Source organism: Mixophyes fleayi, chromosome 10 (assembly GCF_038048845.1).
Source record: "Mixophyes fleayi isolate aMixFle1 chromosome 10, aMixFle1.hap1, whole genome shotgun sequence".
In the NCBI taxonomy this organism is placed as follows: Eukaryota; Metazoa; Chordata; class Amphibia; order Anura; family Limnodynastidae; genus Mixophyes; species Mixophyes fleayi.
In genome coordinates, this window is record NC_134411.1 from 98,813,999 (window position 1) to 98,838,935 (window position 24,937).

Sequence of the window (24,937 nt, forward strand, 5' to 3'; positions counted from 1 at the left end):
TGATGCATCTACCACCAGATCTGGTCCATTTTAAGCCACTTTTGATAAAGACAGCAAAATGTTGGGAAAAACAATTTCATGTTAAATAATAACTATTTTGGTGTTTGTTATATGACATATCCGTGTTTCAGTAATCTAAAGTACATGTAGCTTTTACATACAGATTACATTGATCCATGGCCTCTAATCTGGACAATCTTTCATAACTTGAAATAATCGCTCTTCTGGAGTTCACTTATCCATTCGGATCCTGAAACATCATTTATTTATGTTTTTACGTCTAATAAAGGAAGAATCCTTTAAGCTTGATATCCCGGCTGATTAGTTCTGCTTCTCTCATATATAAATATCTCCTTGTATGTGATCCCTGAGCCAAGAATTACACAGGATCTGTCATAAAATACCTTACTGGCCGTCCTGTAAAATCTCCTTAGTGGCAGATTTGGGATAAAAATGCTGCATATATATAGATCACTACGACAGACGTTGGGTACGAGGTTTTAGGTATAATCTGTACGTGTTGTGTACGTTTGTGTCACTTCAGACCCGCGTTTAACCTGATACTGCAATGCTGTAGAGTATTCTTTTAAAAAAAAAAATACTTTAAAGTGCAGAAGCAATATTCAACCTATCATTTTACTAGTAACTAATGGCATCACTGAGACGTGAGGCACAAGGACCTTCATATACATATTTGAGGTGTTGGGCTGCAGGGTGGCACAGTGGTTAGCATTGTAGCCTCGAGTCGCTGGGTCATGGATTCTATTCCGACCACAGCCTTATCTGTGTGGAGTTTGTGAATTCCCCCCTTGATTACGTTGGTTTCCTTCCACAGTCTGAAAAATACTGGCAGGTTAATTGGTTTCTGATTAAATTAACCCTAGTGTGTGTGTTGTAGGGAATGTAGATTGTAAGCTCCACGGGGGCAGGGACTGAAGTGAATGATTAAATAATATGCGTAATATGTAGGTGCCATTGTTAATAAATAAACATTGTTGCACCTTTTTCCATTTCTTGCAACTAAGGAACTTTACAGATTTGTGGCCATCGTGCACTATACTTTGTCTGCTTATTAATTTGGTTGCCACGTGACTAAGTATAAACACAGTCTTAAGAATGCGGCCCCCACCCTGAATTAAGTGCTGTGTCCCTGCTAGGAACCCTGGTGACAGCACTATGATATGGAGGGGGGGGATTCCTGTAGGATATTGAGGTTGCTGTTATGATTAACTGGGTGTTTGCAATGATAGCGAAGGAGTCTAGGATAGGTGAAGGATATATCCGTCCATTGGAGCGCAAACACTAAGTTGCAGAACATGATGGTGCAATGCAACAAACACAGTCCAGGAATAGTAGATCATTATCAGAACACAGTCCAGGTGTAACAGAATCCGGCTGTGGCTGGAGAGAAATTAACAGGAACAAAGAAGGAAACTTACAATGCAATAGAATCCTCTTCAAGCTTCTCACTCTTACATACAAGGCCCTCGCCAACTCCACTGCACCCTACATCTCCACCCTCCTCTCTATTCATGCTCCATCCCGTCCCCTCCGATCTGCCAATGACCGTCGCCTCTCTTCCCCCCTTATCACCTCCTCCCACGCGCGTATCCAAGACTTCGCCTGTGCTGCCCCCCCTCCACTAGAACAAGCTCCCCCCCTCCATCAGAACTTGCCCTAATCTGTCCAATTTCAAACGGGCTTTAAAAACCCACCTTTTTCTTAAAGCCTTCCAGTCTCCCACTTAACTTCCTACCTTTTCTTCTGCCTCTGCCCGTTCTTTCCCCTTCCCTCATAGTTATCCTCCGTTCCTCCTTCTCTCCCTCTCTCCCCCTTGTCTCTCTGTCTGTCTACCCCACCTCTTAGATTGTATGCTCCTTTGAGCAGGGTCATCTTTCCTCCTGTCTTCACCACTTTTAACTCTGCTCTCCAGCTACCAACCCTCCTCCTCGAGGACCCTCTCCCCCCCCCCCCCCCCGTCCCCTCTCGCTCCCTCCTCTCCCTCTGGGAGTTTCCCTGTCATCCGTGCCCTCCCTCCTGAGCTCCGTCGTATGCAGACTCTCCCTTCCCCCTACCCTAGCGTTGAGCTCATTGAGTTACTGTGCTTTTTGTTTACTGTACTGTGCTGTCTCACCTCGTATTGTAATTTTGTTTGTCCCTGTACGGCGCCACGGACACCTAGTGGCGCCCTATAAATAAAAATTAATAATAATAATAATTACTAGGAATCGGCTAATGCTGCAAACAAGATGCTGAAGGTATCCGTCCAGGGAAATGTGGGTTTGGAATGATGGTGGAAGGTAGAGCCAAATTTACATAGTCAGAGTCCTGAGTTCTGAGATCGGATCGTCCCGGATACAATCACTGTTAGACCCAGTGTAGATCTGTGTAAGCTGCTATTACAGCCAAATAAATCTACAACTAACACTGGACGCGTTTGTGGGACTGAGGAAGCACCCTCCGCACCTTATAAAAAGTCTATTAAATAAATAAAACTGAATAAAAATTAAGTATAATAATAAAGTGGGGGAGGGTCCGATGAATCTAAAAAGAAAAGGAATATGTTGTTTAAAATAAAAACATGAATTAAACAGGTTCTTTTCTTCTCTAGCCCCCTCCCAGCTCAGTAAGACTCAGTAAGATGCACGGACTGACGCATTTCCTGGACTGTTATTTTTTTTATCACCTTAACGCTTTTCACACCATCACTGGATTATAATTAAAGATCTCTTTTCATGTTATTTATTTTTTATATTTATCGGCAGTTCTGCTCATGGTGTCACGTCCCTTCCTACATAAAAATCCACAATCACTTTTATTTCTTGCAGAACGCACATCTCTAACATTGCTGGGATGTGGTAATGACGGGAGCCCTGAAGCTCTGCAGCTGTAAGGTTTATAGGGCCTGGGTGGATAATATATTGTAATCTGTGGAGTTATATATATTACTTAGCATTATTCTGAGACTAACAATCTGTTCTGTGATCCTTAAAATGACACAATGAATCAAATACACATTATAACATCCCCATTTATGCCCCCAGAGGGAACTTTACACCCCCGATCTGTCATACGGACGGACAGCTGCGATTCTGTAAATAATCTCCTTATGTGAATGTTCCCCTCCTAACGCTGCTGCAGCGCGTTCACATTAACATGTTTAATTCGTTATCTTGGCAGCAAAAAAATGGATCGAACCGTCACTATTGATCACGCCGACGCAGTGGCTGGGAGCAGGCCATAGACTGGCGTTTGCTAATTGGCTTTTGTGAAAGCGAGAGATAATTGATTGTCTTGTTTCTTGTTGTGTCTGCAGGGCTGCTCGTGGTCCGTCATATTTGTGGATCTCGATGCGCATAATCGGAATAGACAGACGCTCTGCTCCCTGCTGCCCCGAGAGTCGCGTTCACATGTAAGTCAACATTATATCACAGGCCTGGTAAAGAGCGCAGTATAAAGGTCATTCATATATTAGTAATTAGGACACACGTGAGTAAGAAATAAATGCTAGTCTTGTTGCTGGACTGGTCACACATACATACTAGCGGTAGATTTAACAAAACTTCTAAAAAGAAAAAGTGGAAGTGTTGTCCGTACAGCCAATCAGATTCTAGCTATCATTGTTCTAGACTGTAAGAGATAAATGACAGCTAGAATCTGATTGGTTGCTATGGGCTGTACCTCCACTTTTTCTTTTGGAAGCTTTTATAAATCTGCCCCCAGGGCTCATTTAAAAATATTACACTTAGGTACAAGACTTGCACTAAACCACAGCCCCCAATCGGACGCTTGCTTTCATTGTCTAACTGTCACCAGACAGATACAAGCTAACTGTGGATTGGTTGCTGCTGTTCAGTGGCCAATGCAAAAAATTCAGATTGCAAATAATTATTTGGCCAACTAAAACTGAATCCTTATTTTCTTGTGCTTTTAGTTTGCAGGAGACAATTATCTCCTCTAGAAGCTATAATTAGACATGAAATGTTTTCATTAGGCATTTACTTGTTCTTATTAGGATTTGGTTTGCTATAACTTTGTGCAGGTATAAAGGACAGGACTGTGCATGTTTGTGTATCATTTATTTATGGCAGAAGTTATGCTTCTGTGTATAAGTTATTTATATGGTTTGTTATAACACTACTTAAAAGTTACTGTTGATGGTTACCCATATACAGTATGTATGTTAAGACTTATGTACCAACAATGTCTATCATTTTAGTCGAAGCTAAGCTATTCATTCTCTTTTCCCACTTTGAAGTTCTGAGCCCTTTTTCTCTGTTATCAGAACACAGACACTGCTCTCTTGACCTGCATTAGTTACCCGGCATTTGCCGTAGACGATGACGCCTTGTTTCATCAGGCTATGGATAAGATTGTGCGCAAACTCAAAGGGAAACACGGATTCAAGCGTTTCCTTCGGGACGGTTATCGAACGGCACTGGAAGATGAAAACAGACGATATTACAAACCTGCGGAAATAAAGGTATGGCAACTCGTATAAACGTTATCAGACCGGTATTATACTCTTGTCATTCATGGAGTCGCTAAACAAGCAATGACGCTATTTTATTTTGTTTCACATTGTGGATAAAACATTGTTAATTTTTCTGCTGTCATTTTGCAGAGAGCTGAAACGTTGTTGCAGTAAAGTAATCAAACAAAGCCACATACATTAGGGCGTATTGTTAGGCATTAAACACTTACAGGTGTGTATCAGTCCTAGCGGTAGACATCACACGGAGGTCCGACTTTGCATACTATGCTAACAAGGTTATTGACGACACATATATGAATTGACAATGGCCCCATGATGCGTGGGATCCTGCTTCCAGCATCCAAAATCTCCTTAAAATGTTTCTTTGCCCCAATCTGCCCCGACATCATCTCATTTGCCATTGTTCTGAGCCTGGTCAAAGTAGAAGAAAATGCCTTAATTCTTAGACATCATATGTTAGAGCGACATAGTACAAGTTAATACTGCTGGACAAAGCCCATGATTCAATACTGAAAATGTATATAATAAAGTTAAAAATGAGAAAAAGAACAATCATGTAAGTGGCGAACATATTATGGGATAGCAGGATGACTAGGTGCGTCCCGTAGCTGAGGTGTACTTGCCCTTTAAATTATTTCTAATGCTTCAGACTTTCTAGTCTCCCAATGTTGTGTATGATTGAGATAAGTTCCATGTTTGTCATACTTAGACTTATGCAACTGTTTATTGTTTCACAGTGACTGTTCATGTGAGCCTCCGCTTTACAAATTAAATTAGCGTATTACTCTGACTGCGCAGCCTTTTATAGCAGATCCCCTGGCTCCTGATCTCAATTAAAAGTTAGCGGACAATTCATTGAGAGAGGGGCTGTCGGTTCATCATTCTGCCGTTTAATTTCACAGCTCACTAAAAGTTTACACAGGAAACCAAATGATCCTCATAGAGAAAGCGGAGCAAGGAGTCATTTCTTTTAAAAATAATATTATCTTTCTTTAATATTCGAGTAACAGAATCCTATTTACTAGCACATTGAGCACAATCCTTCATTTCTGAACACTCCGAGGACATTTATGTCTTCGTGGCACAATTGGAGCCGTGTGATCAAGTCATTTCCTGCTCTTATTTCTTTCATTTTAATTTCAGCTGTTTGACGGGATCGAGTGTGAATTTCCTTTGTTCTTTATCTACATGATGATTGATGGTAGGTTTATGATATTTGGTCATGTGATTAAGTTGGTAGCAGCCGGGAGAAAGAGCTTGAGAACGCAGGTGTACATGATGGGCCGTGTGGTGAATTTTGGGGGATGGGGGTCCTGAAGATTCTTTCCGGAGGAACTGAAAGCCCGAACATGTCATCTCTGCACATGTGTTGGCCCAAGTGGACCAGAATTTTCAGCCCCATAACTGCAGTAGTTCCGCAACAGCACAAGACACTATGGGATGAATTTATCAGGTGTTGCCCATAGCAACCAATCAGATTCTAACTATCATCATTTTTTAGACTGTACTAGAACATGAGAGCTAGATTGGTTGCTATGGGCAACACCTCCACTTTTCCTTTATAGAAGATTTGATACATCTCTCCCTTTGACGCATCTCCGGGACGTTTCATTTGACGGGTATCGGAAGATGCGCTATTACAAAGATAAAGGCAGCAGTACTATCTGGCCTCCTATGATTGGCTGTTGGCATGTTGACCTCCTGTTACTAGTACTTCAATGATTAGCGTCCTGTCTATATTATTATATTATATCAAGCCAGGACCATCTATTATGACTACTTATTTATTATTTGCATTTGACAAGGGCTGGCTTGGAAATTTAAGACTGGGGGGGGGGGGGGCGAGACTCGATTTAGCAGCCTATTAGAAACCTAGGAACCAGTGGTATTGTATTTCCTGTCTCAGTGATGTTGATAGTTTCTCTGAATTGATCGGCTGCACTCGTGTCAATATGGAGTCCGGTCCACAATATGTCCGCCTCTACAGACCTCACCAGTCAAAATAAGAAAGCTCTGAACTGTAATTATAGCCTTGATTTCAGGGTATAGTTGAAATCATCAAAGGTGTCTTTATGTTGTGCTTTATGAGCCGCTGACATTTTCATGAGTCTCGGTAGGATAATAACCAGAAATAATTTCGTTTTGAAACCTTAATGTGATAGAGGAATATATTATTCTGCATGTTAATGTAATAATGATTATGAGCCTGTTTACAGATCCTTATTCAGTTACACTGGCTGATTATACGATACCTGGCCCCCACTCCCAGCAAAGCTTGCAGAGTAATGTGAAATCATTATGTGTTTAGGACACGGCCCCACGGACAGAAGGCCCACTCTGTGTATACGTGGACAACGCCCCCCCCCCCCATACACTCTGTATATACGTGGACAACGCCCCCCCCATACACTCTGTATATACGTGGACAACGCCCCACCCCCCCATACACTCTGTATACATGTGGACAAACGCCCCTCATCCCCCCATACACTCTGTATACATGTGGACAACGCCCCCCCCATACACTCTGTATACACGTGGACAACGCCCCCCACATACACTCTGTATATACGTGGACAACGCCCCCCCCCATACACTCTGTATATATGTGGACAACGCCCCCCCCCCCCCCATACACTCTGTATATATGTGGACAACGCCCCTCATCCCCCGATACACTCTGTATATATGTGGACAACGCCCCCCCCCATACACTCTGTATATATGTGGACAACGCCCCTCATCCCCCCATACACTCTGTATATATGTGGACAAACGCCCCTCATCCCCCCATACACTCTGTATATATGTGGACAACGCCCCCCTCCCCATACACTCTGTATATACATGGACAACGCCCCCCTCCCCATACACTCTGTATATACGTGGACAACGCCCCCCCCCATACACTCTGTATATACGTGGACAACGCCCCCCCCCATACACTCTGTATATACGTGGACAACACCCCCCCCCCATACACTCTGTATATACGTGGACAACGCCCCCCCCATACACTCTGTATATACGTGGACAACGCCCCACCCCCCCTACACTCTGTATATACGTGGACAAACGCCCCTCATCCCCCCATACACTCTGTATATATGTGGACAACGCCCCCCTCCCCATACACTCTGTATATACATGGACAACGCCCCCCTCCCCATACACTCTGTATATACGTGGACAACGCCCCCCCCCCATACACTCTGTATATACGTGGACAACGCCCCCCCCATACACTCTGTATATACGTGGACAACGCCCCACCCCCCCATACACTCTGTATACATGTGGACAAACGCCCCTCATCCCCCCCTACACTCTGTATATACGTGGACAATGCCCCCCCCCATACACTCTGTATATACGTGGACAACGCCCCCCTCCCCATACACTCTGTATATACGTGGACAACGCCCCCCCCCCATACACTCTGTATACATGTGGACAACGCCCCCCCCATACACTCTGTATACATGTGGACAAACGCCCCTCATCCCCCCCTACACTCTGTATATACGTGGACAACGCCCCCCCCCCCATACACTCTGTATATATGTGGACAACGCCCCCCCCCATACACTCTGTATATACGTGGACAACGCCCCCCTCCCCATACACTCTGTATATACGTGGACAACGCCCCACCCCCCCATACACTCTGTATATACGTGGACAACGCCCCCCTCCACATACACTCTGTATATACGTGGACAACGCCCCCCCCCCATACACTCTGTATACACGTGGCAGATTACTGACCAGTATGCAGTGTTCATGTCATGTTACATGACCAACACACAGACCGTTGTGAAATAAATACAATTATTAACATGCGGGCACTTTTCATTCTCTCTCTTTGTTTCAGGGGTTTTTAGAGGCAATGCTGAACAAGTTAAAGAGTTTGAGGACCTCTTGGACCCGGTACTTTTCCATGCATTTGATGGTAAGTTTTATTGCTTCAGTCGGTCTGATCCCAGTTCTGCAGTGTGTAGGGATTTTGTTTTCTTTATATATTAAAGCTGTTCAAAATGTATTTCTCACCTACACACAGTGGGAGCAGCCATGTTGTGGGCCCAGTCAGTATTTCTGTCAGTTGCTTAGCAACCAGGGACTTCCCTGAGGCAGCCATTTTATGGGCTGAACCAATATTGACTGGCTGCTCCACGGCGGGGTACACATTACAGGAAAACTGTAACAAAGCCATATTTTTAGCAATTTTACCAGCAAGTAAAAAAATAAATAAAAAAATCCCGCTTTACCTCTTCATCTGTCATAACCATCGGCTGAAAAGAACGTGACTCTGCACACTCCATAGAGATCTATGGACACTGCCGGTCCTGAGCGCTTACACACTGCAGGATTGGAACAACATCGTTCCATCGTTGAACGAGATTTTGACTTCAGTTTAAAAATTTCATTCAACGATACGATGAGCTTCGGAACAATCATCATTCATTGTTGCAGGGTACAATTTGTCCAGCATCTAATTAACCAGTAGCCTAGCTAGGCCGCAGCTTAGGGTGTATGGTTTTTGGGGGTGTGTGTGACAGGGAGGTGTCTGCTAATCTGCGTCGATCCTGCACACTGGTGCACAGATATAGAAAAACTGGCAACATATAAATGCCAGAGGATCCAGTACAGATGACCCTTGTTCTATGAGCAAGTAAAATGATTCCCTAAGGTGATGGGGTCTGCAAAAGAAAATATTTAATGTTAAAAACACCATTTTGTTCCTGGTGCACTACAGGTCCCAGCAAGCCCAGGCTGCCTTTAACAGTTTGGACATGCTGGTGCATGTAGTACTACTGTCGACAGGCTCAGCGTCGACAGATTGTCTACATCCCGAATGGGGGGCGTTACGTTCACAGCTATAGACTATCAAACATTTGTCTGTACTACGAATTTAGAAAACGGTACTTCTGGCTTACACGATAACACCGTTACCCCTGCAGCCGTCACGCAGTATCCTCTTACCCGTTCTATGTATATAGATTTTGGGGTTTTTCTTTATATTCACATGCTGTGAAAATTACAGTATTTGAGAGTTGATTTAAATGTTCGGACTTGTAAGCGTTTTTCTGTGCAGTTTTACAGCAATGGGGGCTTTTTGTTAGGATAAATAAATAGCGGAACTTCACAGAAAGCACCGATTATAAATGGAAAATTACTCATCCGAGGCGCTTGCGGCAGCGGAGAGCTGGGGGCTCCTTCCATTGTGTAACGCTGAACAGAATTAATAAGATGGGCGCTCCCTGGCACCTCACTCAGAACAAACATTCCCTCTATTATGAGAATGTTTCCACAGCTCCCAGCACACACACCGCTAGGCACGGCCGTGCTAAACAGGCTGTAGAATGTACTACCGCGTGTCTGCAGACACTAGTCCTCTGATGTGTGACAGTCTGCTCTCTACTCACTCATTATACATATAGGAAATGGTAGCTGTACAGAATGTCGGTTTAATGTAACATGCTTGAAAATGTATCTGATCATTCATTGCAAGGATAACGGTCTGGCAATTGGCTTCCATTTGTTTAGGTTTCACTTCATCCGTTGCCTCTGGTCCCTAAACCGTTACTCCGTTTGCTCCCCCCCCTCCCCTGTTTTGCATTCCCCTGTACCTTACCCCACACATTCATTTTGTCCAATCTGTGGCTCTCCCAGTTTATTAATGATAAGTTCTTGAACAGTAGATGGTCATCTTTCACTGCCCAGCAGTTATTTGTTTTACGTTGTGTGTTCTCCATGTATTATTATTCTGGAAGGCGCTCTCTCACTCTCCGCATGAAAACTCTGATTTATGTCATCCATTATTCCTCCCTTTGATGGATATTCTGCTGCCGACACTTGACAACATAGTGCACAATTCACTTTGTCTGCAGTTGTCATGGTTTGTTTCAGAATTTAATGTATATGTAATGTCCTATTCTCAGTGCCACCTTCAGGGGAATACAGCAAATATTATAGGCCGCAGTTTTTTGTTGGGTTTTTTTTTGGTTTTTTTTTTACATTCCTTAAATATACATTAACCCCTCCTCTATCAGGGAGAATGATATAGTACTGTAGATTCGCCCGTCCTCTATCACAGAAAATGATATAGTGCTGTATATAACCCTTGATCTCTTATAGAGAATGATATAGTACTGTGTATTCAGCTGTCCTCTATCAGAAAAAATGATATAGTGATGTATATTAACATGTCCTCTACCAGATAGAATGATATAGTGCTGTATATAACCCTCCTCTACCAGAGAGAATGATATAGTGCTGTATATAACCCCTCCTCTACCAGATAGAATGATATAGTGCTGTATATAACTCTCCTCTATCAGATACAATGATATAGTGCTGTATATATCCCTCCTCTCAGGGCTGTCTTTCCCATTGGGCACGCTGGGCAGGTGCCCGGGGGCCCTGCAGCCCAGGGGGGCCCTCCGGAGGCAGGGGAAAAAAGAAAACCCTGAAGAAAATACTTACCGTGCTGTCAGCTGGCGATCCGGCTCCCTCCCTGGTCTTCTCCTCCGTCGCGCTGGCAGTGCATGTCGGACGTGACGTCATCACGCCCGACATCCATCCATTTGTATATATAGGTGCCCCGGTGCACTGCTGTGCCCGGGGGCCCAAGAGATTCTTAAGAGGGCCCTGCCTCCTCTATCAGATACAATGATATAGTGCTGTATATATCCCTCCTCTATTAGATAGAATGATATAGTGCTATATATAACCCTCCTCTATCAGATAGAATGATATAGTGCTGTATATAACCCCTCCTCTATTAGATAGAATGATATAGTGCTGTATATAACCCTCTACCAGAGAGAATGATATAGTGCTGTATATAACCCTCCTCTATCACATAGAATGATATAGTGCTGTATATAACCCTCTACCAGAGAGAATGATATAGTGCTGTATATAACCCTCCTCTATCACATAGAATGATATAGTGCTGTATATAACCCTCTACCAGAGAGAATGATATAGTGCTGTATATAACCCTCCTCTATCAGATAGAATGATATAGTGCTGTATATAACCCTCCTCTACCAGAGAGAATGATATAGTGCTGTATATAACCCCTACTCTATCAGATAGAATGATATAGTGCTGTATATAACCCTCCTCTATCAGATAGAATGATATAGTGCTGTATATAACCCCTACTCTATCAGATAGAATGATATAGTGCTGTATATAACTCTCCTCTATCACATAGAATGATATAGTGCTGTATATAACCCCTCCTCTATCAGATAGAATTATATAGTGCTGTATATATATATATATATATATTACAGTACTTTGCATTAACCTCTTCCTTCCCAGTGTTATAATACTAGAACACTTCATGTACATACTAGATTTTAACCCCTTCCTTGCACAGAATTATATCGTTACTTGGTAATTTTTCGTGAGAATGCCTATTATAAAGACATAGTTCTTTCAGTCTCCCCCTTGTCTGTTGGTCTCTTTCCTCAGGTTGCCCTGTGGTTCCAGAATATTACCACGTGCCAGCTGACTTTGTGGAAGCCGAGAAGTTGAACCCCAACAGTCAGAAGAGATTTCCCAGTAACTGCGGCCGGGATGGCAAACTATTCTTGTGGGGTCAAGCCCTCTACATCATCGCCAAGCTGTTGGGTAAGTACTGAACATAATAATGCCACCAATTCATCCATTAGTAACCAGTGACATCACTGAGAGTGCAGCCTATCCAGTCACTAGGAGCCAGTGACATCACTGAGAGTGCAGCCTATCCAGTCACTAGGAGCCTGTGACATCACTGTGAATGCAGCCTAACCAGTCATTATGAGCCTGTGACATCACTGAGACTGCAGCCTATCCAGTCACTAGAAACCAGTGACATTGATACTTGTATATCTTGTTTTTTATCCTTTTAAAATGTGTTTCAATTATTGTAAAGGCCATCACCAGCCACCTACTAGGACATACTGATCCATATACTCTCACACTGTGTTACTGATTTTATTAGTTATTATTGTATTTACTTGTATTTTAGCCTGCATACAATGGGAACAGCCACTGTCAGGGTCTGGTAATTGACTAGATACCAGTGATACATTTTGATCATAAAATGTCAGTGATGTTACTGGTTCCTCGTTTTGTTTATTTATTTATTTTTTATTTCATAACAATTAATTGTTTTCTTCATGTAATTTCCTCAGGAAATAGAATGGTATAAAAAGATAACAAATATCCATGTTGAAAAAATTACTTTCAGCATTGAATATTATGCAGTATTTATCAGTTTTGCAGAAGAAGCCTTTAGCGAATGTGGGCAGACAGTATCTGGGGTATTCTGTGAGACCACAGCATGTTACAACCATAATAGTACCCAGTTCAGATAATCAGGGGCACAGTAAACAAGAGGTTATTTACCGTAGCAACCTATTAGTTGTTGGTGCAGTTTATGTTATGAAAGGTAAAACATCTCCCTGGTTGCTATGACGTTACCTTTCATTATCTAATCTACACTACAAAAATGACGGATTGATCGGTTGCCGTGAGCAACACCACTTTCTCTTTCCTGTGCACCAGTCTTCATTAATGTCCTCCATGGAGCCTGTTATTAATGTTATTCGCTGCGGCAGGACTGTTACTATCGGGCGATCCCTGGCCATTGATTTGAGAACAACTTGTCACGTCTCTTGAAGCAAATAATCCATCTCTGACAGCGCTGACTATGGACTGATAAATATTGGTATCTGAAGTGTGTTCCCGCCAATGACCCAGGCCCTGGTGTCACGCTGCCAATCTGACCAGCTCCGCAGCGCTCATCCGAAATGTCATAGTAACTAATCCCCGGCTGCCATCCTCAGTGATGTGTCTCGTTCAGTCATCCTGTCAGTGTAAATATCGCTCAACCTGTAGACGTCTCAGACACTTCACCGGGGGAGTTGTTTACTAAACAGTTCATTGTTTTCTGCAGAGCACAAGTGTCAGTGCTACTTCACTGTAAAAGTGCCGAGATTTATGTCTGAGCCTTAAATTACCCGTCTCTGCTGTGAAATATGAAATACGGCTGCAAGTAGCGCAGAACAGAGCGAGAATCGAATCTTATTCATCATAATTTGTTTAAACTGATACTTTGTACACTGACATTTGGGTTTGGATAGTGTTTTGATGATCAGAGCTGTTCTTTATGTGCAGAATTGCCATTTTTTAGTTTGACATAATGTTTCAAGCCTAAAGAAGATGGTTTTAGTTGTGTGAATTGTAACACAGTCCTTTGAGAACTGCCCTGTATGTGTCTCCTAACAATTATTTACAAGTATCTTGTACACTCTGATCTTCTTGGTAGGTATTTTTATCTAACATGAACTAAGTGTATTTACTAAACTGCGGGTTTGGAAAATGGAGATTTTGCCTATAGCAACCAGTCAGATTCTAGCTGTCATTTTGTAGAATGTACTAAATAAATGACAGCTAGAATCTGATTGGTTGCTATAGGCAACATCTCCACTTTCTCAAACCCACAGTTTAGTAAATATATCCCCAGATCTTAAGTCAGATCTTATATATGAAAGTTTCTGGATTTAGTTTTTCTGTGATTCTTTAAAGTACTGTAGCAAATTGAGCATGACATCAGCGGATTGTTTAAAGGGAAAATGGAACTGATTCAATATAATGTTTTCTCAAACTGGACAGGTGTGTCCAACAGTGACCTTTTTGTAATGGAATTCATTTTTATTGACCAGTATAATGCATTAGAGCCGAAGGTCTTTTTTATTATTATTATTTCCTCATTTGTATTCTTGTAAATATTAAGGGAGGAATGTGTAAGAATATTATTGTTATAGGACTTTACCCAGTTTCTCTATTGGTGTTGGTAAGTCTGCAAATATCAACATTAAGCAAAGTTCCATTGTTTGCATTCTCTTCCCCTTAATCCTTCTATCTCCTCTCAGAGCCGTCCTGTTAATCTTATAAACATGCCTTAATCCTATCATAATGCAATAACCTAGGGTGTGATCTAGTGGCAAGTAGTATGTATGACCTCATTGACGACTCGGATATGACATTTTTGGGGGAGAGGCCAGGTCTGGGAAAAATTGGTAGCAGACACAGATCCTCACAGCTTGCACAGAGGTATATCATTAAACTGTGTCTTGGGTTACATATTCCTTTATATTCTTATAGATGCTGACATCAGCTGCTTTATAATAGCGTGTTACAAGTAGTTGCATTTGCTAGTCGTTAATTGTCGTTTGAATTTAAGCAATTACTGGCACTATATGCAAATGATGTAGGGAGAAGAAAGAAATCAATTTCCAAAATGTATATTCGCTTCATGTGTTTACAAATCCTATCTTGATGTTTTCCGTTTAATAGGAAGCGGGGGTTTTATTTAAGATGTAACTATGGTGTAATTTGAAAGAACTACTACTTTAAATATAAAACAAAGTAGCTCAGTCTAATGCAACTGGTTTATTACCCAGACTTAGTTCTGGGTGACAAAAGCTAAATTTCCGAGCCCGACATCCTGTTGGCAACCTGAATACAGCGTCTGCACGGTGCTATATATGGTGTGTGCCCATAAATGGCAATTAGACACTGTTTATTAGTTATGTTCTGAATGCTCCTCATAATCAACATAAAAGGGTCGTTATACGGAATCATTACCTAGTTTTAAAACCACATATTTTATAAGCTCTTTCTGTTAAGATATTGATGGTTAAACCGCTGTTCCTTGTTAAAGATGAGCAAAATTTCCACCATTTTCATGATAATTTGACCATTGGGGGCACTGTTCAACTGGAAATATTTAATGTTACCTTGCACTAGATTTTAATTATGTTTAAAAAAAAAAAATATGCAGAGATCTCTGAGCAAAATTCATTATTCTATAATTCGCTGAACAATAAAATTAAATGTCGCCGTTTCCAATTTAATAACGTAAACCAGCGCATTCCGAGATTTGCGCCAGTGACCCACATTTACAAGCGTAATTCTTTGAAAATGGTGAGTCATAAATGGTGTCTGTGAAGTCTACGGTTATTCTCAGAGAACCACCAATAAGACACTTTGTTTAGCTGTGACTATTGTGCATCTTCGTCTCACACTGTTTAAATAATTGGGCATTTTCAGAAACAGAACGATCAGCGTTAAATTGGATGTCACCAATGAGGGCTGAATCTTATAGGATAAATCATAGGATTTAGATGCTACATTTAATCCATAAAAATGGAAACCTTTTCATATCCTTCTGAAGTGTCCGTATGTAACGAGATGAAATGTGCCAAGGGAGACTTTATACACTTATGAGGTCTTTACGTATCTCGGTATTACAAAGGCTGCAGACACTTTCTACCTCCACATTATAATGGAGCTGTCTCTCACACATTTAGCCATTATAAGAAAACCCAACATTCCAATTAACTCTGGTTCTGTGCTGTAAGATGATTTCATTTGTATCCTCTTCACCTATGTACCTGTCGGCATTAAGAGTCAATAACAAAAGCCACAGACAGCAGGTTTTCATAAAATGTCCCCATCAGGAAAGAACGGGCTCCTCACAAACTCAGCAAATGTTTTAAACCAGCTTATAAAAGCGTTATGCTGGTGAATTTGCAACATTCCGTCAGTTATGGTACATGGAACAAGCCTTATCCATGAACAGTTTTTTGACTTCCTTTAGTATTGCTGGAATGGAGGTAAGCTCTTGTGTTGTATACAACCATCATTTATAAGCCTAGCCTCCCTCACAACCTTAAGGTGCAGTAAGCAAACATCATTTATAAGACTTGGCTCCCTCACAACCTTAAGGTGTAGTGTACAGCAGTCATTTACAAGACTTAGCTCCCTCACAACCTTAAGGTGCAGTAAGCAAACATCATTTATAAGACTTGGCTCCCTCACAACCTTAAGGTGTAGTGTACAGCAGTCATTTACAAGACTTAGCTCCCTCACAACCTTAAGGTGCAGTAAGCAAACATCATTTATAAGACTTGGCTCCCTCACAACCTTAAGGTGTAGTGTACAGCAGTCATTTACAAGACTTAGCTCCCTCACAACCTTAAGGTGCAGTAAGCAAACATCATTTATTAGACTTAGCTCCCTCACAATCTTATGGTGTAACCATTGACTGATCAAAGTGGAGGCAGTCTTTTTGTTTGCTAAAGTAATATTTATAAGCACAAATCACCTCTATATACTAGAAACCAATGACATGACTTTCCGTGAAGAAAAATCAAGATTTATAGGAAGATACTCCGTCCCATTACAGCATCAAAAATCACCTCTGCAATGGGTTTGGCTTAAACAATGTTTTACGATGTGTAGAACTAAGTTGCATCCTCCTTAGATGCCAAGAATGGGTACATGTTAAATGACCATTTACAGTACAAGGCTAAATTCTTCTGAATTGTTGGAGGTGACACCAGGAGACCTCCCGTAAAGACCCACTTGTAAGATAGGTGTGATATTAAGAAAATGGGAGAGGTAACAAAGCGATCCGCAAAAATACATGCTACATAGAAAATACAATTTATGTGTTGTTTTTAATGTTGTAGTGGACTCTCTTGTGTCTGCTTTGTTGTTTAGTAATTGCAGAAAAGTACAGACACAGACGTCCTGCAATACAGATCATTATTCAGTATATTTTGTTTGTGCTGCTAAGCTTCAGCTGGGGATACAGAGACGGTTACTTGTTATCAGTAGAACATCCAATAGAACAGGTTTAAATGCTCAGTATGTACTTACTTCACAGCTGGTGCCTATTGTAGAACAGATTACTTACTTCTGATTATTTTATTGAACTACATCTCATCCTTTTGATTTCACAAATGAAAGAATTCGGCAATTGTGGGTTTTTTCTCGCAGTCCGTTTAATATAAAACCCAGTTCAAGGGAGAAATCACATATTTGTTTAGAAGTATCACACCCTAAGTATATACTTATAAGAGATGTTTTTGCTATTGTCAGCGACTGTTCATTTGGTAATTGTAAGAGCGTAGTGTTAGGTGCATGAATACAATCCTCAGATAAGGAGGAAACAGGTTTTAGGGTTACTATGCACTGAAGCCGAAATAATAATGGATCATTTTCCTCAATCTGTTTTATTCAACAATCGTTTGGCATTGAAATATTTTCTCAATTATTTGAGGTTGTGTTATTTGTGTCTGTGGTTTCTGGTCTTTAGAGGTAGATCAGGAATTAGTTAAAGAAATTAAATTAAGGTGGCCATGGCCAAATGCAAATTTTTACCAAATCAGGCTGATTTTGTAGAATGAATAACAGGGAGAACACTCTATCCAGTCTAAATTGTAATAAATCAAAAAAAGATGGTCGGCCAGTGACATTGGCGCATGTATCACAGAAACAAAGGAAATCTCTTGCACCCTTGTCAGAACTGGCTATTCAGAAGAGTCACTTTTATGACTGGTTATGTGGTAAATTTGAAGACAGTGGTCCTCATTTGCAAAGCACACAATCGCCAAAGCACAGCGCGAGATAGTCTTGATCACCTTGGAAGTGAGCTGGCAGGATCATGATGCCACAATGGCGCAAAACCAAAGCAATTTGCAGTGCGCTTTGTAAATGAGGGCCACTGTGAGAGCCCAAATCTGCAATGTAAGTAGTAGGTGCTGCATACAGACGCACACTAGTACACTCTGCAAATGCATTTATTCAAAGTCTGAGCTGTCTGTCTCTGTCGGTACTCCCCACATTCGCTGACAGTAAGAAATAGTGTTAATATATTATTGCTGTTATAATATGAAATTTGATGTATTATATTTTTATGTACTTTGGCATTTTTTAGTGAAATCTGAGATCATTAGTTGCTGCTGATTAATCATCTGTGTAATGATCACATGGATCGTTATTGCGCAGATTGTTGTCTCTTTATATATCCATATCTGTGAGCAGTTCTGGCAAAGAGATGCTGTAATATTTTATTGTCGCTATATAAACACAACCTTTTGTTGGGTAAATTAGTGTGTGGACTAAATTTACTGATTGTGTTTGTAAGTTGTTCACTTGTATCATCTTTGACTAATCTGCCATGACTGGTTGTTCACTCTGTATGGGCAGCTGTAGTCTTACATGCATTGTCCAGTGGCTTTTGTCTAATGCAGAAAAGGAACCTGCAGAATGGAGCTTAACTCCTTTGTTTCACTAATTGTTTAGTTTGTTTATTCGTACAGCCTTTAAGGCCAGGGTTTAAAGGACACTCATCCAAAGTCAAATTAGTCTGTAGTGTTTGGTTGAATACAAGACGGAAGACGGAGCCTGTAAGAGGCAGACTGAGGATTCTTGTATCCAGAGACACAGTGCATGAATCATCAATCATCATGAAATTGTAGGATGATTTTCTAAGCTGTTGGGGGTCCACGATTCTGTCTGGTCCCACACTGCGGAGGGCCCAATGTATGTAAGCTCAAATGTTGGCCGCGCCTCGTCCAGTTTTGAAACTCCTGAAGTTGTGCAGCAACTGGTCAGAAAGCAGAGATGACAAAGGACTCAGCTTGTGGCTTATTCTGCACTGGGCCCTTTATTTTGGGTGTCTAATAGAAACATGGACCTCAGTAGTAGAGCTGAAGGTCATGGGGCAGGTCCCCATAATTCGGGTTAGATGGAGCTAGGGGTTAGTGACTATATAGAACAGCAGTTGTGCAGATTATTTCTTACTTTTACATCTGTGCTTGAGATGTTTTTGTTTTCTTTTGTAGTGGAGGAACTAATAAGTCCAAAGGACATTGATCCCTTACACCGTTACGTACCTCGTGGGGATCAGAGGAACATCAGCATGCGATACTCTAATCAGGTAAGTGTCTGTTGTTGCGATATAGCTATATTGCTAAACGGCTGAAGAAGTTTGAAAAATTTGTGGATCCCCAATGAGTTTGAACTTCGGCGTCCTGTAGAATCGATGTCCTTAGCATTTCCGTTGTGTTCATATATGTGCCCTACACACGTCATTAAGTGGGGTTCTAGGTATAACATCTAGATATTTGATGGAATCCTTGAGATATTCTTAATTAATATAAATACATTTATTTAGAAGGGATTGCTCTGATCCTGTGCCACAGTGTGGTCACACCTCCTCATGCTGACCAATCAGACCTGTTTTTTGACACACCCACCAATCAGATTGCAGACACACTTTCTGCTGCACGATGTGTGGTGAGAGATAATGTCTGGACTCCAATAAGAAAAAAATAATAATAGAAGAAATATATATATTTATTGAGGCTCTGTCTAAGCCCAGGAAGTTTCTTCATTGGCATTCTGCAAATCATTGGTTTGAATGTCATTTCTTTATGTATTTGCTGTATTTATTTTCTGTGTTTTTTGGGGGGCTTTGAATGTCGTTATATTTTTTACCTGGTAGCACATTGCCTTATGTTAGTTTTTTTTGTGTGTTGTTTAGCTATTATTCTGCATGACGCGGGGCGAGTTTCTGTTCTCTCCAGTGATTGTCCCCTGACCTTTTAAAAATTTAATTTTTTTTTTTATTATTTTGCTCAAGATGACTGAACTCCCTGGAATTGTGAGCTGGTTCATGGCGTATGCTTTAAGAGATAACTTAATATCACTTTATATTACGCCTGTGACACTCACCATGTCTGACTCACTGCTCAGGCCTGAAGGTTACTTGTATTTTAAGTCTGTAAATGCAGAGATCGACTTATTTCTGTTGCTGTGTGATTACCGAGGAGTTAGTTTTGCAGAGGAGCTTTAAAGAGTCACCGACATGAAGCCATGGTTTAGCAGTCCTGAGCGTGGTGCCCTGCTGTGTCTATTACAGACCTATTAGCACTACTGGTCCCAGCAGGTATTACCAGTCATCTGACTCATACCTACGACACCATTACAGCCACATGCTGCCTACCTCTGGGGTATAGTCATACTGCTGATATCACTGTGCCGTGGTAGAAAACGTGTTTGTTCCTTGGCACAAGGGATCAATCTCATAAAATATTACTGTGATAATACAAAGTTGTAACAAGTTGTACAGGGCAGAATCTGCGGCAGATAAGACGGTTTACTGGGATCCTCAGGGAGCTGTGTGGGCGAGCAGTAGACTTTGTTATAAGGAGAACGGACCCAGCGGATGGGGATAAACCACCGAGGTGTTTCAGAACGATGCTTGTGGGATGTGATCATAGCACTGTGTTTGCTTGTCCCAAGAACTTGCTCTCTTCAATCAAAATGTTGACAGAGCCGCAGTTCCCTGTGATATATGAAGAAAACAATAGACATCACAGGTAAAGATGTTGGACACAGTGTATCCCATTTACTTTAGAGGATCAGCTCAATTAGTTAATGAATCCATTCACAAAATGAATTTCTACAACTTTTTATTCGCTGTCAGAGCTGTTTCCTATGTACCTCATTTAGTGCAGAAAAGCAGTAAAAAACGACAAATACATTTTACAACATCGAGATTCTGTCAAAAAATGAATCTTGTCTTAAAGTAATAGGGTTAAAAAATTGTAAATTACAGGTGAGATCTGGTTACCGTAGCTCAGAGCCAAACTTAATCCACGAAGGTACCGTGTCCTCTCTTACTGCAATGTGGAACCTATTACTCCATGAAGAGACCACCTCGTCCTTTTCTACCGGGGTCTGGAATATCAACCCATTATGGGACCATGTTCTATAACTCTATAAAGGGAACTTTATATGATGTTCTTCTGGGATCTGGATCTTTTAATCCTAGGAATAGACATTATTATGTTAGGATCTGAAACATAACCCAATGAAGAGACATTTTCATGCTCCCCCAGGATTTGGAATATAACTCTATGAAGAAATCTTTATCATGTTCTCTGAATCTTCTAACCATATCATCATCATCAGCAGCTATTTATATAGCGCCACTTATTCTGTAGCGCTGTACAGAGAGCTCACTCACATCAGTCCCTGCCCCATTGGAGCTTACAGTCTAAATTTCCTAACAAACACAGACAGACTAAGGACAATTTGATAGCAGCCAATTAACCTACCAGTATGTTTTTGAAGTGTGGGAGGAAACCGGAGCACCCGGAGGAAATCCACGCAAACACAGGGAGAAGATACAAACTCCACACAGATAAGACCATGGTCAGGAATCGAACTCATGACCTAAGTGCTAAGAGGCAGAAGTGCTAACCACGGAGAGATCGAACAGTATTATATCTAACATGTCTGGTAACAACATGTATGTCTCTTTACATGAACTCTACGTGATTCAGCGTACTTCCTCACCTAGGTTTTTCTCTTGATGCTTTAAGAAAATAAAAGATGGTGTAGCTGGCAGCAAAGCTGAACTGACTCCGCAATCTACCCGTCGCAGAGTCTGGGAAGATAAGTGGACCGGGAAACGATAGCATTGAGTGTGATAAAACACTTCATCAGGTGCAGCCGTCCGTGAAATTCCTCTCCAAATACATAGGCTCAAATGAGAGACGGAGATTCATTTCTATATCATTTCCCAAGACCGTGAAGTCTGTGGAAAGTTCCTTTCTGGAGTTTGAATTTAGAAAACTGTTCAAGCTTTACCTGGTCCATTGATGGATGCTTTGGGCATAGTGCTGAGGAATGGAAGTTCATATTCAAGCAACATAAAACTGTGTTTTATGAGTAGCAGCTTCACCTAAGAATAGACAATATACAAAACATTAATATGCTGTTTCATTTTGTATACAGAACAGTTGGAGCACAGTGCACTATCCCACTGTGCATAATACATAGCAGCCAATCAGACATTTGTTTTCATTTGTGTGTTTTGTGCTTCATTGATTAAAGGGATTAATTAACTGGTTGCTACAGGCTACAGCACGTGTTTATCCTTTTCGCTACATTATTGAATAAAACGTCAGCAATACATTAATTCCATGTAATCCTAGTAACTGTGTATCGGGTCTGAAGTCACAGAACACAGACATTCCTGGTACTACCTGCACAGTGTCTGAAACCAGGACGACCAGCAATTGTCTAGTGACTGAGAGATGCAGACAGTGATTCAGTAGAATAAGGAACATGTAGGAATAATTTTAGGTGTTTGTCACATTTTCCATCAAAACTGCAGTAAACAAGGTAAAGCTTTATAAATAATGCAAAGCTGAGTAACAGCTACTCATGTCAGAGACTTGCAGAATCCCAACACAGTCTTTGAAGCATATTACTGACTTGTTTAGTATAGAATACTTTATTAGTATTAATAAACCCTATTTAATTGGTTCTGGTTTATATTGAGAGCCAGAACCTAAAACAGTATAGCTGCTGTTTTATGGCAGATTCCCTATAAGATTCTCTCTTCACTAGATGCTGAAGTTATCCTCGCCCTCTTGGAATGCTCCAGTGCCATGCCCTCTAGTGGTGCTGCATTGGAGAGGCCACGCCCTCTAGTGGTGCTGCATTGGAGAGGCTACGCCCTCTTATGGCGCTCCAGCGGAGAAGCCACACCCTAATGTGGCTCTCCAGCGGAGAGGTCAAGTCCTCTCGTGAACCCTAGAGTATGTGTGCCTGGTTGGCATTTAGATTGTAGGCTCCAATGACTGATATTAATTAATACATCGCTGTAGAATGTGATTGACGTTATATAAATAATAATTGTTGTCACATTACCAGTTTCTAATATCACTAACTTAATTCGGTTACAAGTGCTCTTCTCGTAGGGTTGCTACATTTCGGAAGGTGGCCTGTCCTAGGGGCATATTTAATAAAGCACGATAGTGCTTTTAACGGGTAATTAAGGTCCCACAGTGCCCTCCGCAAATTTATTAAGGGGGCATCGCAGCAGATATCATGGATATCTGCTGCTTTGCATTCCTCTTCGTTTTTGGGAGCAGTCACCATTCAACAGAATGGTGACTGCTCCTGGCCGCAATCTAACAAGTCCCGAAAAAACATTTTTTTCGGGAACTTGTCATGTTAATGTACCGGCTGAAGCTGGCGTACATCATCCGAATTGAGGAAATCTAATGCTGTTAGCTCTGCTCCGGAGAGCAGAGCTGGACAGCGCATGTGTGGAGGGATCACATGATCCCTCCCTGTCACTCACAGCTCTCTCTCTGCAACTATCGTTGCAGAGACAGAGAGGGAATCTGTGTGCGCAGTTCTTGGAACTGGACATGCGCAATTGAAGAGTGAAGAGAAGACCCGAAGACAGCGCTTCCGAAGAGGGGGGTAAGTATGATTTTTTTTATCACTGAAACAGCAGTTTTTCGGAACTGCTGTATCTGTGCAGGGCTGTACATAAATGTGAGAAGTAGTTCAATCCTTATCATTGCGATAAGGATTGAAAACTACTTTTCACTTTATGTGAATATTGATAAATGTGCCCCTTAGACCTTCACAATTCGGCCAAATCCTATCCACGTCTTTAGAGTGGACTTCACAGTGCTCTGGAGGATATTAAGCAGTTTTTATTTCTTTTTATTCTTCCCCTGCTTTTTGATCACCTTTTTTAGCACCCAGCACTCCCTCCTTCTCCTCCTCCATGTATTACCTCCTGACCTCCCTGCACTGTGCAGAGGACTCTGCCCCTGTTCTCTGATTATTACCTCTGATTTTGTATGTATATATTTGTTGTTTTTTAAAAAAAAACATGTAAAGCTTTGTCTTAGTGTCTCTTATGCTCATCTTATCATTTGAAAAATAGAAAAATAATAACTTGATTTTAGTCGTTTCTAAAGTTGTCAGATTTATCACACTGAATAATGCGATGTCAGGAACACAAGAGACTGACCACTTACAGTGTTCCTGGTTACTTATTCGCCCTCTGCATCGTTTACATTGAGGAATTATCCTAGTAATAAAATACATAGATAATCTTGCCTGTTACTGTCACACAAAACAAAGAATCCAGCCCCCCAGGTGGCCACTGGCCGGCGGTCCGGGGAGGCCCAGAGGTGTCTGGGAGATTTACAGCTCCCAGGAGCTGTGCGTGGGAGAAGATAGGAAGCAGAGTAGTTAGAGTCAATGCGCTCCGTTTAATTGGATTAAGAACATTCCGACTGTTGCTGTCCCAGGAACTTCCCATCCGCCCATCTTACCGCTTACTGTGTAAGAATCACCGTCTATGTTGTTCTCTTTCTGTTGATAAACACAGCAGAGCTTATAATGGTCCATGCGGTCAGTCGTCATTAATGAAACACATCACGGTTATTAGTCTTTAGGGTGATGCTGCATCTTACATTGTAGTATCACAGTGGAGGGATGGATAGACAGTAGGACACAACATGAAAGAACCACAATATATGAAATGCCAGAATGTGTTGGATCTATAAAAATCATAAATTATATGCGCTTAAAGTTATGTGCCCCAATCAGGGACTTTGGAAGTCTTCTCGTAGAATCCTGTCCCCCTGTGCTGGGTGCAGGAGAGATGGAAGGAATTGTAAGCTTGTGAGCGGGTCCCACTTACCTCTCTGTCTGTTTTTCCCAGTATTGTTTTATTACTCTGCTTCTTCCCAATTGTACAGC

At 41.5% G+C, this 24,937-nt stretch overlaps 1 protein-coding gene across 1 annotated transcript in view; it reads left to right on the forward strand.

Moving 5' to 3' along the window:
* Positions 1-24,937, forward strand: part of PHKB (phosphorylase kinase regulatory subunit beta) — a 154,600-nt gene that overhangs the window by 95,564 nt on the left and 34,099 nt on the right. The window contains 6 exon segments of the mRNA XM_075189251.1: positions 3,317-3,412; positions 4,286-4,483; positions 5,639-5,696; positions 8,370-8,447; positions 11,984-12,142; positions 19,195-19,289. Of these exon segments, the coding sequence (XP_075045352.1) occupies positions 3,317-3,412; positions 4,286-4,483; positions 5,639-5,696; positions 8,370-8,447; positions 11,984-12,142; positions 19,195-19,289 (684 nt within the window).